The following is an 18,907-nucleotide window of genomic DNA, read 5'->3' as shown; positions in this document are numbered from 1 at the left end:
TAGCAATGCGGGAAAGGTCTCTTGGGACAAAAATCTCAGACGTTAAATACATCCAGGTGACTTTAATGTCTGTATCATTAAAACAGCCATTATCCCATTCACAAATAGACACTGTTGTGACTATCATTTGGGTTAGGCAGCACATGGGGGACTACAGTCCTGGTTGTGGACTCCTGCTATTCAGGGCTGTCAATAAGGTCCGGTAGCCGGCCAAAACCGCTGGCTAGTTTGCTATCCTTAGCCGGCTACTTTCATCTTCTTCTACCATAACACTTACTGCTAACAAAGTAAGCACCATTGAATAAATTAAATTAATAATAATAAATTGTAAAGCATCCATTTCCCAGTTTTGAATGACATTGAATGCATAATTATGCAAACAGGTTTGGATCTGTGAAACATTCCATGTCTTGGAACGCATTTCGACGGCATTGTTCCCAGTCTTGTGTGTATTCTGACGAAACAACATGGCATCTGTGGTGTAAAATACCTCTTGGAAACCCCGGGAAACACCATTTCTGAGACTCTAAATTTCAAAATGTCACTAGATGTCTTGGCCCTCAAGAACTTGTGCCTTTGGTGTGAGTTCTAAAGCCGCCTACTATTCATTATCAGCCTGCTACTTAAAAACTTTTTGACAGCCCTGGCTATTACCTACACAGAGGAGAAAAATGCATAGACCTGTCTTCAGTAGTTACTGTACACCATTATCTGTGTATTGTATCATTACTCTAAAGTATATTTAAACCCATTGAATTTATTGTAAAGCCAGATTCAACCTACCAATTTGAATTGATAGCATTGAGGGTCGCTTTCTTATTTTTATTAGTTACAGTCAAATCAGGAAAACTCTGAACACCAGATATACTTCTGGAATGTTATAGTGTTGCAAAAAAAAAGCCAATTGGGGAAGAGAAACTAAACTGCAAGCAAGAACATTAATTAGTTTGTGGCTAGTTCGCATGTCCTGATCTTTGCTGTGATTGGTTGTAACACAATAAACATTCCTGAAAAATTCCAAGTGTTCACGGTTTTGTCAGTTTGACTGTAATAGCCTGCGAATACAGCCAACTCTTCTCCCTCTTTGCTGCTAGCGTGGTTCAGAGGAGACAATTACAGAAGTGCAGACATCACTCCTACAACACGTCCCTGCAAGGGGCAAATAGAGACAGTTGTACGTATTTGTAGGTTAATAAGCTAACAACAGTTTTGCTTTGATTGTAGATGGAGTTGCCAGATGACTGGCTTAAGTTTGGAAACCCTTGGGAAAAAGCCAGACCAGAGTACCTGATTCCTGTTGAGTTTTATGGTAGGGTAGAGTCAGATGCCAGTGGAAAGACCCATCGCTGGGTGGACACCATCACCACTTTTGCCATGCCGTATGATCAGCCAATTCCTGGATATAACAACAACACATGTAACACCATGAGGCTTTGGGCTGCAAAATCACCGAAGAGTTTTGATCTCTCATACTGTGAGTATTTTTTTATATACATGCTGTTATCCAATAAATTGTATCATTAAATAATATATACATTGGTCCTTTGGGTCTACAAGGCTTTGTTGTGTCCATTGAACCTTAAAACTGAACTGTAAATTGAACTTCAAAGTTCAATAAAAACAAACAGTAAAGTAAATGTCAGGTAAATAAAGGCAGGGTTTTCAATAAGGTTTTAAGTACACTGTAGGTGGCAAAAGCTTTGGAGTGGAAAAAACTTGCGCTTGAAGGCGCAAGTTTCTTGGGGGGTCCAGCAGCGTTCCCCCCAGGAAAAATTTTGAAATCTGGGCTTCTTAGAAGGCATAAAATGCAAGAATTAGAGTTTTTGAACCGAGTACAGACATCATTAAATTTTGGCTTTTTATTCAGTGACAGCACATGAATACTCTACATGTACTTTTTAAATTTATCTCTTCTTGCCAATTAAGCTATTAACCATTGGTTGTTTTAGTATCTGTTTTAAATCATGTTATTTGAAAAAACTGGGGTAATTTCCAAAGAAAAGTAGGTAGTGAGTTCATGTGAAATAGCTGGTGAATTTCACCAGCTGCTGGCCCTTATTGAAAACCCTGTATAGGTGCCATTTTGATGGCTAAAATTTGTTCAAATTCACTGAAAATTAATGCACCATTCAGGTTGCCCCAAAATTAAATTATTAGGGAGCTTACGCAACGGCAACAGCAATGAACAGTGAAAAAGCAGTAGGTTGAGATTGGCTAAACAATAACTGATTTCTTTGCTATCGCTACACGACTGCAATGTGAAAGTGCATAATTTCATCTTTTGTCAAGGACGTGAACACAGGACAACAACTTTCTTTTTCTTTTCCTGAACTTCAATATAGTCTTTTCGAATTCAACTCCAGAAAAATTTGCCATCATTTGACGAATTGAACAAGTTGAAATAAGCGCGATAAAGTGCAAAGTAGCATGAATTCACTTTTTAAGCGATGTTTTCGTAGCCTTCGTTGCTACTTAAGCTCTCTATTTCTCACTAGAAAGAGGATGAACCTACTTTCCCTGAAATGCAGCTGTGCCAAGTGAAAAGCTGCCTTTTAATCTACCCTTTTGTAGCCTAATTGAATTGTTTACATTGTACATTTTGAGGGGAACCCTAATTCCACTCTTGGAATTTGGTGACCAGTAGTGGCTGAATTTGGCTAAATTGCATGACATTGCTTCATTTATTATTACATGCTTTTCTGTGCAGATGTGTCATCTTCTTGTCTGTAATGAGAACAAAGTGTTGTTTTTGTTTTTTTCTTCAGTTAATGGAGGAGACTATATCAAGGCTGTTTTGGACAGGAACGTGGCTGAAAATATCTCGCGAGTTTTATACCCAAATGACAATGTAAGATTCTAAGTAATCTGTAATTATTATCAGTGACTTGGAAGTACAATAATTATTTAATTTTACGTAGTACTGGTTAAAATGTTAACTAATGCACAGCTGTGTGCATGAATGCATGTCATTACTCAATTTTTTATGGTTTGAAAATCTTTCACTGGGTTAATTTTATTTTCCATATGTAAGATACAATACCTTATATTGTAGTGATAATCTTATTGCTTGGAGCCTATCTGTAGTTGAATGAAAACGGGATTGGGGAGAGATGACTTAGTAGAGTCTGTAATTATCGTTTTCAATATATCATTCCAGTATACCAGCTCCTGACAGTCAACTTCAACACTTACATGAATCATTTGGCTTTGCGCATACAGAGTCTAACAAACATGTCAACAGGGCTGTCAAAAAGTTTTCAAGTAGCAGGCTGATAATGAATAGTAGATGATTTTGAAACTTGCACCAAAGGCCGAAGTTCTTGAGGGCTGAGGCATCGAGGGACATTGTGAGTCTTTTGAGTCTCAGAAATGGCATTTCCAAGGGTTTTCAAGAGGTATTTTCCATCACGGATGCTATATTGTTTCGTCAGAATACTTGCAACACTTGGAACAATGCCTTCGAAATGTCGCAGGCATTCCATGACATCGCACGGTTCGAACGTTTCACAGATCTAATCCTGTTTAAATATGCATTCAATGTCATTCAAAACTGGAACACAGATGCTTTACAATTTTATTCGATGGTGCTTATTTTTTGTTAGCAGTTATGGTAGAAGGAGATGAAAGTAGCCGGCTAAGGACAGACACCTAGCTGGCGGTTTTGGCCAGCTACCGGCGCGGCCCTCATTGACAGCCCTGGTCGAGCATGTGAACACCTCCTACACTGTGCCTTTTGACGTTTTGACATTTGACATTTTGACAGGGATTGATTAGTAAATATTCAGATTGAGGAATTTTTGAAAAGGTGCTTACAAGCTCTCCCCTACTCTTTTCTTACTTTTTTCGCTCATCCGTGTTGACTGAGAGCCCCGTGCAAGCTATCTTAATTTTATCGCTTAAGAGGAAACAAGAAATTGAAACTCCAAATTAAACTTGTTTTTTGTGAAGAACTTGATCAGCCCTAGAGCTGTGGAGGTTGTTGTTGAATCACAAATCTTGTGATTAGCATATTAATTTTTTTAATACACTAATTACCTTATTATCTTTGCAGTTTTTTGAAGGGAAGGAGCTGCGACTGAAGCAGCAGTACTTCATGGTCTCTGCCACTCTGTCAGACATTGTTAGAAGGTACAAAGCTCCTAAATTTGGCTCCAAAGAAGCTGTGAGGACCACCTTTGAGGACTTTCCTGACAAAGTAAGTGTAGAAAAAATAATTTTTTATTAAAAAATATTATCAAAAAAATATACGTACCATTCTGGGCATGTTTTGGTTCCAGGCTCAATCATATCAGGGCTGTTACTAAGATTTCAAGTTGCCAGGGGTCTGTTTCTCAAAAGTCCCATTGACTTTTTGAGCCTAAAATTAAATAATATTCAAATCAAAAATAATTGTTAAGAATGATAGTACTATATCTTGCTAACAGACCAGACCATGATTGTTTTGTTAACTGTTCTGATAGTTTTGTCATGTTTTCTGCAAAATTGAAACCTCCGTCATACATTTACGGTGTAAGCAAGTTCAAGTTTTAGGGCCCACTGATTATCATATGAGACACGGGGCGCTCGTGCAAGTGGCTTGAAAAAAGTCCCATCTAGTCATTTTAGCCTAGGAAAGGGCCCAAACAAAAATGTGCATTCTCAAAATGCACATTTTATGAGCGAACCCAGAAATTATGAATAATGTATTACTGTGGACTTTTGTCCAGGATTGTAGGTATTGAATCTAAAAATGTGATACGTGTATGCTGTACTTGATAGGTTGCCATTCAGCTCAATGACACCCATCCTTCTCTGGCCATTCCTGAATTAATGAGGATATTTGTGGACAAGGAAGGTCTCACATGGGACAAGGTAAGTAAAGAAAAAATTATTACTCTTATATCTGTGGATGCTCCCTTGTATACATGTAAGTTGTGCCTGGTCATATGCTGCATGTTCTAGGCACCTCTTTCTTTCTTTTTTTTTTTCGCTTAGTACGAGTGACCAGTGTACTTGGAATTTAGTGAGTTCTTTGTTAGTAAAACTTGGCATGTGGTTTATGCCTGGTGACACAGAAGAAGGGTTCCCTGCCTATGGGAATGGTTTTTTCAAGGAGGTCCTAAACAGAAGGGCACAGTTGAAACTCAGTTACTGTATTTTTTCGGTCATAAGGCACACTTAAGACGCACCCCCAACTTTTCAACACGATTTTTCTAAGTTGTCAAACTTAATTTTGTTTTGTTGCCCGAAGATACTCGGTTATAAGACGCACCCCGAAATTACAACAGATTTAGAGCTATCAAGCAGACTTTCTTTGAAAAAATCCTGTGCCTTATAAGCGAAAAAATACGGTACATGATTATTACTATCATGTCTTTTTTTCTGGTTACATTCATGCATGAGTTGTGTTAATTATCGTGAATTCATAAAGATCTGAGGGTATGATTTCTTATAGTGCATTTCGTGTAGGTAATTGAAAAGTACCTATAAAATAGACAGAAATAAAGCATTTGCCTCGCAGTTTTTTCAACTTGTCCTGTGTGTCCAGGCCTAGCATTTCTCAATGCCTGCCCCTCTGTTAAACTTTCACCAAAAGTCACTAATACCAAAGATTCTTTGAAGACAACTGTGTTTAATGATTATCTGCAGCTTGCACAAACTTGAGGGCCAGGATCTGGGGAGCACCAATACCTACATGTATACAAATTCTCCAGACTGATCTACTTATAATTCCTTTAGAAATTAGTTGAGAGAATTTGATAAAAGATCAAAGATTTTTCTCTTTGTAATCATTTTATTAATTCTCATAGACTTTGCTCTTGACAATCTATGTATATCGTTGGGAGAAAATTGACGTTGGTCAATATTTGGACTGAAAGGGTATATATTACAAGTATGAGCAGGGCCCCTTCTATTTTCATAGAAAACAAAAGCAAAAGAACTAGATCTAGCTATTTATTTACTCACCTATTAATTGCGTATACCAATAATGTGAAATCTTCACAAATAATTATTGCAGCCTTGGTGTGAGATACCGATAAAACAATTTTGTAAAACTGACCATCGTCATATCATCTGTGCCTTAAAGTGATACTACAGCTGTACATTTGATTTGAAGTGAATGGCCATGGCCTGCACCTCTTGTCAGCCAGGCTTTGTGTTTAACATGACTGCACTTTACAATGGTTTCATTTTTTAGGCTTGGAACCTCTGTGTAAAGACCTTCAGTTACACCAACCACACAGTCCTCCCTGAAGCATTGGAGAGGTGGCCTGTGCACATGCTGGAATACATTCTGCCACGGCACCTTCAGATTATCTTTGAAATCAATTCCTTATTCCTGAAGGTAACTTTGATTTTTTAGACATTGAAAACTGAATGTTTGTTTATATTACTACTTCATTTTCTTGTAATTGTCATTTTGCAGTGTGTAGCAGCAAATTAAAGTTGCCACTTTAGTACACACTGATTAAATTTTAAGCATGTAAGCATTTGGAAAGATTTGAAATAAAGGGATGGAAAAATGATGAATGTCTCAGTATTTTTATAAGAAACACAATACCACATGGAAAGTGCTTTGTACAGTATTTATGCACTTGTGTTTGTGTACCAGAGATCTCACTCGTTCGCTGGGCGCACTTGTTTGATTACTGGTACGTCAACAGCTCGTGCGTAAATACCATACACGTACACTTTCCATGGAGTATTATTTATAATCTTATACAGTTGTATCTTATTCCATACCTCACTTGTCAATATTGTGGCTGATGTGGTTGCTTTGTTTGTTTGTTTTATCAGAAAGTGACAGAAAAATGGCCGGGTGACATGGACAGGATGCGTCGGATGTCTCTGGTGGAAGAGGGTCCTGAAAAGCGCATTAACATGTCACATTTGTGCATTGTTGGTTCTCATGCAATCAATGGTGTGGCTGCATTACATTCACAGCTACTGACGACAACTATGTATGTATCGTTGGATTGTTACTGTGCCTTTTAAATAATGCATGAACTCAAAACTATAAAAATTAACTGAAGATTGTGTGTTTTTTGCTGCCAGGTCAATCATAGTCGTATGTGGTATAAGTTCTTGTCTTACGAGTCTATAATTGTGACAACAATATGTGAACCTTTCAAAAAGAAAACAAACATTGAAATGGATTGAAATAATTTTTATGCCAATTAAATCCCACAGACATGGTCTTTTGAGGTTATACAAAACAACTTTTTTTTCCAGAGAGGTTTACTAGTAAGAGTGACTGATGGCTGCAAAACACCAATCCATTGATTTACTCTTATTGTATTTTTTCCTCACCTAGAGGGAACATAATTTTTATATTGCTGTCTGATTTAAATTTTTCTTGTTTTGAAATTAAGTTATAAAATGTGTAAAAGTGTAATGTTATTTGGTTCCTTTTCAGTTTTAAAGACTTCTATGAAATGTACCCAGAAAAGTTTCAGAACAAAACTAATGGTGTAACACCTCGTCGATGGCTTCTACTCTGCAATCCTGGATTGTCAGATCTTATCTGTGAGGTGAGGTACTGTTTATTTGCAGGAGAGGGTTCAGATGCCTTGGATTTCTGGAATTCACAGAGTGGAGGGGGTGAAACAGGGTGCTTTCCATTCACCCTTAAATTCTGGAATTTTTTTTATAAAGTCAAATGGAATGAACCGTTTCAGTTTGGTTGGTTTGACTGGAGTGTTCACTTGGAATACTTGCACTGATCTGGCATTTTGGTTGGTTGGATATGTCCCTTTCCATTTGACAAAAATTCTTATTCCCAGTACCACTCTTCTGCATCCTGCTTACAATTACAATAACCAAATGCATGCTTTTTAAAAGTACAGTCAAACCTTGATTATCCGTACCTCGATTATCTGGACTTTTTGATTATCTGGACTTGTTTCCCTTGTCCTGGTTTTTTTCATGAAATTAGTGAGATGTGATCTTGAGAAATTGAAACAATTAAAAGTTCATTAATCTTTCCAAACGTGGTTCAAAACACTGTTTTAAGTTGTTTCTCTTTGAAAAAGTGCGAGCGGCACTAGATGAGCAATAATTGTTCATCTGAATTCTGATTGGCTCCATATTGTTATGTTGCTAAGGGAATGTCATGCTTGATTCCACGTTGGTATTTATGTAAACACAAGACCAATCGATCGTAAACTCAGATCACAGCTATGTCTTTGCAATGAAAGTAGTCTGTTCTCTAGATAAAGGACAAGCAAACAATTATTATTTCACGTTTGGAGAAAGGCGAAAAAGGAACAAATTTGGCACTCGAGTTTAAAATCAGCAAGATATACGCAAAAAAATCAGATCTCAGATATATGCAAAAACAAAGAGAACATCCTGAAATTCACTGATGGCATTGAGATGAGCAAGGGATTAAAAATACATGAATACTGATAAATTCAAGTAGGAGTTAATTTACAATAAAATTTTGTTTTCTTTATTCCCTATGTCTACATTATTGTCTCATTAATATTCACATTTTCAGTTATCCAGACTTTTGATTATCCAGACTATTTACTCAAGTCCCAACGTGTCCATATAATCGAGGTTCAACTATATTATTCATATCTTCAGTTTTTGAATATTTTTTTTGTCTGACATTACACATATGTACAATTTGTATTAAAGGCGTGGGGCAAACTTGAGTTAGACATTGTCCTTTAACCATCAAATACTTATGTCAAGGTTGTGCTCTAAGAAAAATTGAGGGGAGCCCAGTTCGCTGAACCTGTGAAATCCTTGGTGCTCAGCTTATTATTTCTATCGAAAAAGTAACATTTTATAGTCGCCCACGAGCAAAAGTAGTTGCTAAGGGCTACCGGACACTGCTAGTGCTCACAGCCCTGTATTTGCTTTAGATTTGACTGATGCTAATATTACTTTTGCTTGCTGATTTGTGTGCAAAAGACAAAGAATTTCCATTATAAGAGAGTGGAGTCAATTTCAGGTGGATAAATTTTTCAAAATCCACTTCAGGGTTGGGGCATGAGGCAAATTCCTTCTTTGTTGCAATATGGACAGTGTGTTTTTTAGGGACAAAAAAAAATATATTATGCTGCTTGTTAATACAAAGGTCAAACATCAGATTGCTACTTACAAGTTTGTGTTTTACTCCTTCTTCTAACTCTAACAAAACAGAAGTTAAGTGTAAAATTATTTCATTTGAAATAATTATTTTTATACGTAATTTCCTGCAGAAAATTGGTGAGGAATGGATAACTGACTTATCGAAGCTTAGAAGGTTGGAAAAGTTTGTCAAAGACAAGAACTTCAAGCATGCTTTTATGAGAAGCAAGCAGGTAATTAAGAAAAAAAATGACTTTATAGTTGTAGCACAATAGGAAAAGGCAAATAGGAACTGAAACAAATACTTGAAATTAGCATAAGAATCTACAAGCATTGCTAAGGAATTAGTCTTGAGACTACATGTACCAATAACAAATCCAGCTGGTGTTTAGGGTGGGGATTGAACTCGGGGCTTCCAGATTGCAGTGCCAGCACTCCAACTGCTCGGCCACTCCACCTCCCCTCTGTATGTCACCTTATAGATGGCAGTATTTAATTTGTGACCCACTGGTCTTGCAGCTGAGATGGTCCAAGTTTATGTCTTGCCAAGTCGATGTCTTGCCCTGATTACTAGCGGGAGTTATGTCTAGTCCTGAGCTCAACTTCTTGGCTATGCTTGTAAATTAATAGCCTTGAAACTAGTTTGCCAGGCCAGAAATTAATGCTCATAAACTAATTGTAAAAATAATGTGAGGGAGTTTTTGGAAGTTGCATAACAAACAAATATCATGCAGGAAATGTTTATATTTACTAAAGCATTTTTCCTGTAGAAATCTGAGAAAGAAGATAGAATTTATGGCAGCTGGATACTGATATTACTGATATGTTGCCTGTTGATCTTTTTATTCTTTAGGAAAACAAGATAAGACTTGCAGACTTCATCAAGCGGGAGTATAAAGTTGAGGTGAATGTGAACTCAATTTTTGATGTCCAAGTAAAGAGGATTCATGAGTACAAGAGACAGCTGATGAACTGCCTTCATGTTATTGTGCTGTACAATAGTGAGTTTATCATTGATTAACAACTTATTAATTAGTTAATTAATTAGTAAATTAAACTTTTCATGACTTTGACCTATCCTTGATCTTTCAATTGCTGGAAATTCCCCATTATTTGCTCGTACAAGATGGGCTAAAAGTTGGTGGTGGTGCAGTTGCTAAGTTAATAATAAACTCTCTCTTAGCTTGACACCATTAAGTCCAGCATTAAGGGACCATCTTTGATAGATTTTTGCTATTCACCCCTCAGAATTTTGCCAAAAAACTTGTTTTGAAGCCAGTTGAGACGTTTTTTTCTGTTTGGCTATGAAGGGCTAAAACTTATACGATGAAGCAGTTTGTAGGTCGTACACTTTGTGGCCTTCTAATCCAGGTGCAAAATATTAACTTGGAAAAAAAAATTCCAAGATAGTTTTTGGGTTTAAAAATGACACAGAAGTCCTGACTTTTTTCTTTCGCTTTCTCTCCTTGACTCCCCTCTTGTTTCACTTTTCTAGCCTCATTGTTTTTTGTCTTTTGCTGGTCATTAATTAGCAGGCTTCATTTCGGTTGGAAAAGATTTTGGAAAGGTTTTAGGATCTTACCAGGATTAGTTGAAAACAAAGTTTGGAAGGTATTGGAACAAGATTTTCATGGGAATTTTCGGGCCAACTTTCCATGTTTCTTTTTTCGCCTTTTTCTCTGGCCTCCTTGACTGAATTGTGCTCATTCAGGTATGGTTTGAAACACACCTTCACTCTGCACAAGTAAGCAGACAAAATTTAAAGTTGTCCTTGACTGTCAAAACTGATGACATCACAAGTGGTTGAAGGGATGTGGATCCTGCAAGCGGTTCCTGGCTCCTGTGGGTGGTAGCGGGTGGTACTGGTGTGAATGGGTTAAGGTTGTCATTATTAGGAAGGTTTCTGGCAAAAGAGAATCGGCATTATAACTTAACTGCACTCTGTTTTATATGCAGGGCTTAAAGCAAATCCTAACATGGACTTTGTTCCTCGCACTGTCATGATTGGAGGAAAGGTATGTGTTTATTTCACTGTGCTCACTGAACAAATCATACATGCCATTCATTCTTTCTTTCTTTTGTTTGTTCATTCATTTGTTCATTATTTTCTGTTTTGCTGTTAAGTGTATTTCCCTATACTTCTAGAATAAAAGTAGACTCAATAGGGCAAAGTGCTGCTATTATTAAGTCTAGCCGTCAATACATTTCATAACCTGTTTCTTTTCTGTTAAACAGGCTGCACCAGGCTACTACATGGCCAAACTGATCATTAAACTCTTTAACTGTATTGCCAGAGGTTTGCATTTTCTGCTTTTTACAGTAGCTACATGTAACACTGAGGCTGAAGTATAATAATTATGACGAATTATGCAGATTGAAGAGCAGATTATAACCCCTAAGATCCAATTTGTCACAATAAGTTATACAAATGCCAAATTCAATTTTCAGTCTACCTATTTGCCAGTGATTTTTGTTGTATTCCTAGGCCTGTCATTAATTTTTTTGAATCAGTATTATAATTTCCCTAATTCATCTTTGCTAACCTTGCCACTGTTGTTCAAACGTAGGAAAGCATTGATTTATCTACCCAATGGATATTTACTATCCAGTGGACAAATTTTAGGAAAGTCAGAGATTTATCCAGTGAATAGCACTTTTCCACCTTTAGAACAACTGGGACCAGAGGTTCTGAAAGTGTGGATTTTATACCAGCAATCTGAAAAGATTCCATTAGATCAATCAGCTTGGCAGCTTAAAATGTAGCCTCTTCATTATTTGTTCTTCTTTACAATGTATTCAGTACATGAGAATTCAGGTAGCTGAAATATTCTTGTATTTTGTACTGTTTAGTGATAAACAATGATCCAATCATTGGAGACAAACTCAAGCTTGTGTTCCTCGACAACTACAGAGTGTCTCTTGCTGAGAAGGGTATCCTTTGAGAACTCGCATATATAAGCACAATGTGTAATCTTGTATTCTTGCCCTTTGTACTTTATGTTATAAAGAAGGTGGATGTGTTGATAAAATTATGCTGGGAAAATTCAAGGTGATTGAGTATTTCTGCTCTTCCCCAAAGATTTTACTTGTTGAGGAAAATCTCTGAGTCCATACAAAGATGCCAGTTTTGTTTTATGAGGAGGAATACTCTGGATCCAAGCAATAAGAGGAGTTGTACTGAACAAAATCTATTGCCAACTGTTCAAGTTTTATCATTTATTGCTGGGCATTATCTCAGACTGTCATAACAGAAATCGGTGTCATCACACTGAATAGAAACATTCCCAATTTTTCTGGATTTTCCTCCAGGGATGCGCAGTCATTTGGGATTTTCTCAGTGTATGCAAACCCCGGGGGGGGGGGGGGGGGGGGGTACTGCCATATATGGGCTATATAGGTATGGGCTGCTGTAAAGGGTATGGTTTTCAAGCAGTTTACTCTAGGATAGAGTATATACATCAGAACATTTGGGTCTAGAATAGGGTATCATTTCTCAGCAAACTGATCAGTTGGCTGAAGATTTTATCTAGACTAGGGAAACAGCTACTCTAGGATAGGGGGGACTTGGGGAGTTTACTCTAGTATAGGGTAGCAAAATTTAGCTGAACTAGCTCTGGGATAGGTTAAGGGTTCCAGGGTCCCAGCGGCACATCCCGACCCAGAAATTCCTAAAGTACCCCCCCTTTCGGGATGCAAACCAGGGTAAGCAGGTGTGTGATGTGTGCCTTGCTGGAAAATACAGTTCAGGTGTTTCTTGAACTCTAATCATCAGTGATGAACTTGAGTCCCTTGATTTTAGAAAATTTATAAGGGCACAATAGGTATTAATATTAAATTAACTGTTTAACACTTTTGACTCAATACTATTATTTTATGTTGTGGTCTGTGAAAGTTCCTTCCCTTCCTTTGTTGATTTTTGTCGTATCCATTTAGCAAGTAATTTCAATTATGTTTCTCTAGGGGAAATATTTAAGGTGATCAATTCCAGAAAATATCCTTATCTCCCTCTTGGAAGGAAGTCTTGGAAATTAATTGGAAATTCCAATTAATTCTGGAATTCCATTTTTCTTTAACTACATGTCAGTGGTGATTGTAAGAATTGTTTGGAGTTAGATACACTGTAAATGTTGTTTAAGAAATCCATTGGGACTCAGTTAATAATAGTTTGCCATATTTCCTTAACTGTCATTCAGTGATTCCTGCTGCTGACTTGTCTGAACAGGTAAGAAATGAGAGTTCATATTTATCTCTATTTCGCTATCCTATGACAGCAGTTTCCCCTGGCTCCTTGCTGCCAGGGACATTTCACTGGAGAGATATTTGTGATTCAGCCCCAAAAATTCCATACTGATGGTGTAGATTAAGGGTGGAATCTGGTGAAGAAGTGCTGATTGGTTGATGTTATACTTTAATTATTTCAAAGGAAGTGTAGGGGTTTAGTGGAACAAGATTTTTGTTGGTTTTCTCAGGTCAAAATTTACATGAATGATTTCTTTTTCATTATAATGTAACTGGCAGTGACCTGCCTGACTGAATCTTGCTCATTTTTAAAGTAAAAGGTGATATCACAAGCAGTACAAGGGTGGGGTTCCAAATGGGTTTTTATGGGTGGCTGAGAAGTGAATGTTAAGGTTGAATCGTATTAAGAATCATTATCAACACTTTAATTTAATTGTTGTGTTATTGTTGTTTTTTTTAAACCGGAAAATTGCAGATATCCTTGGCAGGCACAGAAGCTTCTGGAACTGGAAACATGAAATTCATGGTAAGATTATGACAATGCTGAAAAAAATAATGATCATGATCATGATCGTGATCATAGAGTACGAATAGTATTAGATAAACTTACGATTTTCTCCTCAGTCAATTTTGTTTCAATTAATGGTTATAAAAATCATTACCCAGGATAAAAATCTCGCCACAATAAGTTGCTGAACTTTGCCTTGTGTGCATTTTAGATGAATGGAGCCTTAACTATTGGTACCCTGGATGGAGCCAATGTTGAAATGAAAGAAGAGATGGGAAGCGAGAACATTTTCATCTTTGGTATGACAGTTGAAGAGGTGGATGCCCTCAGAGCAAAAGGGTAAGCAACTTTTTACCAATTTTCTGCAACGATAATACTGATTTAGGACATTGTTACTGTTAGTTACAGTGCTGGAATTGTTTTGGATTTATAATTATTCAAAAGTTTCTCCAACTCCAGTGCCTGCTAAACAACACATGAGTAATTGACACTAATTAGAAATAATATTTTATAGTTCTTGCATGTACTTATTTATTATTACTAGTAGTAATTGAAATTTAGGGGACTGCGTCCGACAGTGATTTCATTGGACCATTCACATGATTTTTGTGCAAAAAAGGCTAAATCTTTGAAACCGAATAAGAACATAAATACCAGTTCCTGGCGGAGGAAAGGCCCCTGTTACAGAGAAACATTTCATGAGTGATCACAGATTAGGAATGCATCCGTTGGACACAATTATTGTTGCTGTGATTTTTTTATTGACTTTAATATTGCAATATAAGTAGGTCTTAACTTTAATGATTAACAGGGCTTTCAAGATATGTGTGCCTCCGACTGTGAGGGCAACTTTACTATAATTTTATTACAGTACTTGGATGTGCTTAAATGCCTCCTGTGAAGTTTTTTACACATAGAATCAATGTTTTTCTGTAATGTCTCTTGTTTAGCTACAGAGCAATGGATTATTATGAAAACAACAGTGAGCTCAGGAAAGCTATCAACCAGATCAGAGATAACTACTTCTCACCTAGTGAACCTGGTGTTTTTCAAGACATTGTCAATTCTTTGCTTCATCATGACAGGTTAGTTAGAACATAGATCCTAATAATATATTCTTGAGGAGGATTGGAAGGATTAGCACAGTTGGTTAGTGTGTGTGTGTGCCTTTTGTGTACGTGAAGGAGGTCTTAAGTCAGATGACTAGTTTGTGCTACTGATGTAAAATAAGGATTCTTTACCTTTAACCTTTACCAGAGCTGTCCCTAGGATCCAGGAGCTGAAAACTTTCTGCGGCTATTATGAATGTGAGCCCCAGCTACTCTTATAGGAAACAAAAAGAAAATAGAACCAAGAGAAGCTCCGAACTGTACTATTCCCCTCCTACTTATTGCATTTTGCCACTTTGAGGTCGCCCGGGAGATCACGTCGAGATGATTGTCAGGGGCATTGTGGGACTGTTTTGGGGGATGCATTTCGACATGGTGGCAAATTTGTCCCCCAAAACAGTCCCACAGTGCACTTTGACAACCATTTCAACCTGGTCTCGTGCGACACCTCAAAGTGGTGAATACTTGGGAACTTGAAATTTTAGCAACAGTCCTGCTTTACGTGTACCCTTAAACAGACTGAAGCATTTAAACTAAACTGGTTTATGCGATAGCATCCGATGCGAATCCCCTCAATAGTTGCCTACTCTCCCTCTGACCTCCTGCTTTCATTTATGCCTTCTGCACCTTCCCTGGGTTCACATACCCTTGCACATCTTCCTTCACTGTTTTTCAGAAAGTTGCAGTTTTGTTGTGTTTTCTGTTCCTTTTGCAGATTTCTTCTTATGGCTGATTTTGATGCCTACCTTAAATGTCAAGAGCGAGTCAGTGAGGCATTTGAGGTAAGCATAACAACATTTTTTAATACATGCTTATCAGTGTAATAATGAAAATAGTTAGAAATAAACATTATTATTAAAGAGTATCATTATTTTGCCGTACCAAAATGCTTCTGTGGTTATAAATAAGCTTACATTGTATGTTGGATTTGTTGACATTGTATTTTAAGTGAGGAATGGTGCATTGATTTTCAATTACCAGCGAACAATCAGACTTCTAATTCCTAGATATGATACAGTAACATACAGTAAGCATTCTTTATCTTGAGCCTAGGTTATGGGAAAAGGTACTTTCTGTCGTGAGATCTTTGAGAACTTAAAATCTGTAAATGTGATGTAAGTTCAGTGGTAGATTATGGATGTAGGGGCTGTTCTCTCTGCTCATCTTCTTCAGCCCCATAGAATGCTTCTTAAATAATGGTGATGATGTTTTCTTCTAGGATCCAGATCACTGGTTCACCATGGCTATCTTAAATGTGGCATCCTCTGGCAAATTCTCTAGTGACAGAACCATCAGGCAGTATGCAGAGGAGATATGGAATGTCAAAGCTATGGGTGTTAATGATGTGAAGCCTGTTAACATTAAATAAGCAACTCTTCAGTTGGCTTCCCTGTATTTTGTACAGAAGAAAAGGGCAGAGGAATGTGCTCTCATTCTTAATTGTTGATTGTTGTGGTTGTTAAAACAGCAAGTTATATTTTAGGTTTATCTGTGGTTTGAAAAATGAATGAATAGTAAGAAAAGTATTGTAAATCCTGTGGTCCTATGGGTTTCATCTCAGTTAACCCTTTTAGCCTCAATAGTGACCAGTATCCAATTTCTCCCAACAGTAACACTGCCTGATCAAACTTAAAGGGCATGAGAATGATGAAATGATCACCAAAGGTGAAAATTAATGTCTTCTTGATAAGTGAACAAAATAATTGTCTCCAGCAGTACCATAAGAAATGGTTATATTGTGGCTTTAAGGGTTTTTAGTAAATAATATTATTGTTTTGTGTTTGTTACTAGTAATTATGACTGCTTAGTACATGTATCACCAGTAGGATTAAGGTTATTGAAAATGTGTTTAAAAAACTGTAACTTTTCAACCCCCTCCCCTTTTGCAAAAAAATTCATAGTGGTGGCCAGAGAAGTAGTCAGAGTGGGCAAACCACGTGAATTGCTTTAACCCATTTGCCCCTGGAGATTTTGCCGAAAAACGTGCTTTAAAGCTAGTGGAGCAGTTTTCTGGGCGACGGGTGGGAGGGGCATACCCACCCAGCCTTTTTTGCAAAGGGGTATCAGGGAGGGGTTCAACTCGTATTAAATAAGTCAAATGGAAATCTAAGGGTGTTTTCCATTCAACTCAAAATTCCGTACATTTCGGTTGGTACATCAAATGGAATGGACCATTTCTGTTTGCATTGGTCAGACTGGAATATTTGGGAGCGGCTTTGAAGATGGTCCTCTTTGACTGGTCTGGTCATTTTGGTTGGTTGGACTGAAATGTCCTTTTTCCATTTCAGAAAATTGTTGTCCCCAGAACTGCTCTTTTGTATCTTGTTTACAAGAACAGTGAGCAAACATACAGTGGCTTGGATCGGGTCTGTGCAACTGGAATGTACATAATTGTACAGTTCCATTGGGCACGTGGAATTTCCGAAATTTCAGACCAGAATTTTTGTTGAATGGAAAGCGCCCTGAGTTTTCTTTAAAGAACCCAATTAGGATAGATCATCATCTCTGCATAGATTGAAAACAGAAATCACTCATAGGTACTACCAAAGGCAAGATGGTTAACTTGCAAAAACAATAACTGTAGGGTAGTAGCTAGTACACTGTCATGCCGTAGGTTTCTTGCTGTTGCAGACTCATGAATTTTACAGTTGGCAGAGGGGCTTAAACAAAGTTAGGTATATCTGTAATACTCTTAAGTGCTCTGAGCAACAAGTGAAAAATTCAATAGAACCATTTTATGCTAACAAAAAAAGAGGGGGAGGGGGTGGTGCAGAACTTCTTGAACCCCCAAGGGTATGCCCCTAGTGGAAATATGTTAGCTATTAAAAATTATAAATTTAACAGTACCAACATCTTTAGGTAAAAGTGAAAACATTAGCTAGGATATGACAAACAGCCAGGTCAAGTGCTTTTTTGTGTCAAACCTTTGAATCTTTAATGATGAAAATTTTGGTTAGTAAATTAAATTTTCCTCACAAAAGATGTGGTGTAACGCTAAAAATCTTTACATTGTGGAATTAGCAGTACATGTTTTGAGTATTCAGGGCTATTACTAAGGGTTGGGGCCCAGGGATTTCAGGAATGTCGCTAAGAGCCGGATGCCGGCTTTTTTCACTGGCTTAAAAGGAGCTCACCACTGGCCCAAATTGATCTGATAAACAAATACCTGGAATAATATTATTTTGAAGGTGCAGTTGAGTAAAAAAGCCGGCTTGATTAATAAAAGAGCCTCCTTAGCTTTTCCTAATCTACATCCCTGGGATTTTTCCTGGCTACTTCGAGCATGCCCTTCGGCGACTTTCATCATGAACAAGACAAAAACAGAACCAAAAGAATTTGCTAACCATTTAATTTCCCCCTGACTTACTCGATCAGAGTGCGCTTAAGCAACCATGATGGCGATGGCTACGAAAATGTCACTTAAGAAGTGAATTCGCACTGCTTCAAACTTTATCGCGCTTATCCCATCTCGTTCAGTTCGTCAAATGTTATCAATTTTTTCTGGGGTTGAATTCTAAAAGACTATCAAAGTTCAGGAAAAGAAAAAGAAATTCTTTGTCATGTGTTCATGTCCTCCACAAAACGTGAAATTTGGTATTTTCACGTCGTTGTCGCGCAGTGACGGCAAAGAAATGTATAAGTCGGGAGTTGCTGTTCTGCTCATCTAAAGCTATTCTGATCTTAGGGTAGAACCTATTTCCTAACAATTTATTATAATTCTGATATAAATGATAGGTGTATATTTTTTTGAAAGTGATTATGGCATTAAAAAATAATAATCTTAGATGAAATAATTTTTTGGTTGCTAATTGTTCTTGTATAATTAAAGGAAAATCTAGGTCCTTTACCTCAACCATTTCCATGTCCTTAAACACCTATTTTTCAGCATTATTATACCCTTCCATGGTTTTTTAACTTTTGACTCAGACTGTGACTAGTTGGTGAAAATTAGTCAACACGACTGGAAAGAAAGCTGTAGAATCTGTTAAGT

General features: G+C 37.3%; 2 protein-coding genes across 2 annotated transcripts in view; one reads left to right on the top strand and one right to left on the bottom strand.

Moving 5' to 3' along the window:
* LOC140943785 (glycogen phosphorylase, muscle form-like) overlaps positions 1 to 17,078 on the top strand; it is a 21,357-nt gene extending 4,279 nt beyond the window's left edge. The window contains exons 4-21 of the mRNA XM_073392894.1: positions 1,225 to 1,474; positions 2,766 to 2,848; positions 4,052 to 4,195; positions 4,759 to 4,851; positions 6,179 to 6,325; positions 6,778 to 6,941; positions 7,397 to 7,511; positions 9,192 to 9,293; positions 9,914 to 10,061; positions 11,017 to 11,075; positions 11,296 to 11,356; positions 11,911 to 11,991; positions 13,254 to 13,282; positions 13,775 to 13,825; positions 14,019 to 14,146; positions 14,758 to 14,892; positions 15,632 to 15,698; positions 16,136 to 17,078. Coding sequence (XP_073248995.1) covers positions 1,225 to 1,474; positions 2,766 to 2,848; positions 4,052 to 4,195; positions 4,759 to 4,851; positions 6,179 to 6,325; positions 6,778 to 6,941; positions 7,397 to 7,511; positions 9,192 to 9,293; positions 9,914 to 10,061; positions 11,017 to 11,075; positions 11,296 to 11,356; positions 11,911 to 11,991; positions 13,254 to 13,282; positions 13,775 to 13,825; positions 14,019 to 14,146; positions 14,758 to 14,892; positions 15,632 to 15,698; positions 16,136 to 16,285 — 2,007 coding nt within the window. The 3' untranslated portion in view covers positions 16,286 to 17,078. The remainder of the gene's footprint in view (positions 1 to 1,224; positions 1,475 to 2,765; positions 2,849 to 4,051; positions 4,196 to 4,758; positions 4,852 to 6,178; positions 6,326 to 6,777; positions 6,942 to 7,396; positions 7,512 to 9,191; positions 9,294 to 9,913; positions 10,062 to 11,016; positions 11,076 to 11,295; positions 11,357 to 11,910; positions 11,992 to 13,253; positions 13,283 to 13,774; positions 13,826 to 14,018; positions 14,147 to 14,757; positions 14,893 to 15,631; positions 15,699 to 16,135) is intronic.
* The window catches only part of LOC140943801 (uncharacterized), a 270,540-nt gene that overhangs the window by 64,447 nt on the left and 187,186 nt on the right, over positions 1 to 18,907 (bottom strand). The window lies entirely within an intron of this gene.

This window comes from Porites lutea, chromosome 7 (genome assembly GCF_958299795.1).
Source record: "Porites lutea chromosome 7, jaPorLute2.1, whole genome shotgun sequence".
NCBI classification, from domain to species: Eukaryota; Metazoa; Cnidaria; class Anthozoa; order Scleractinia; family Poritidae; genus Porites; species Porites lutea.
This window is presented reverse-complemented; position numbering and strand designations above follow the sequence as displayed.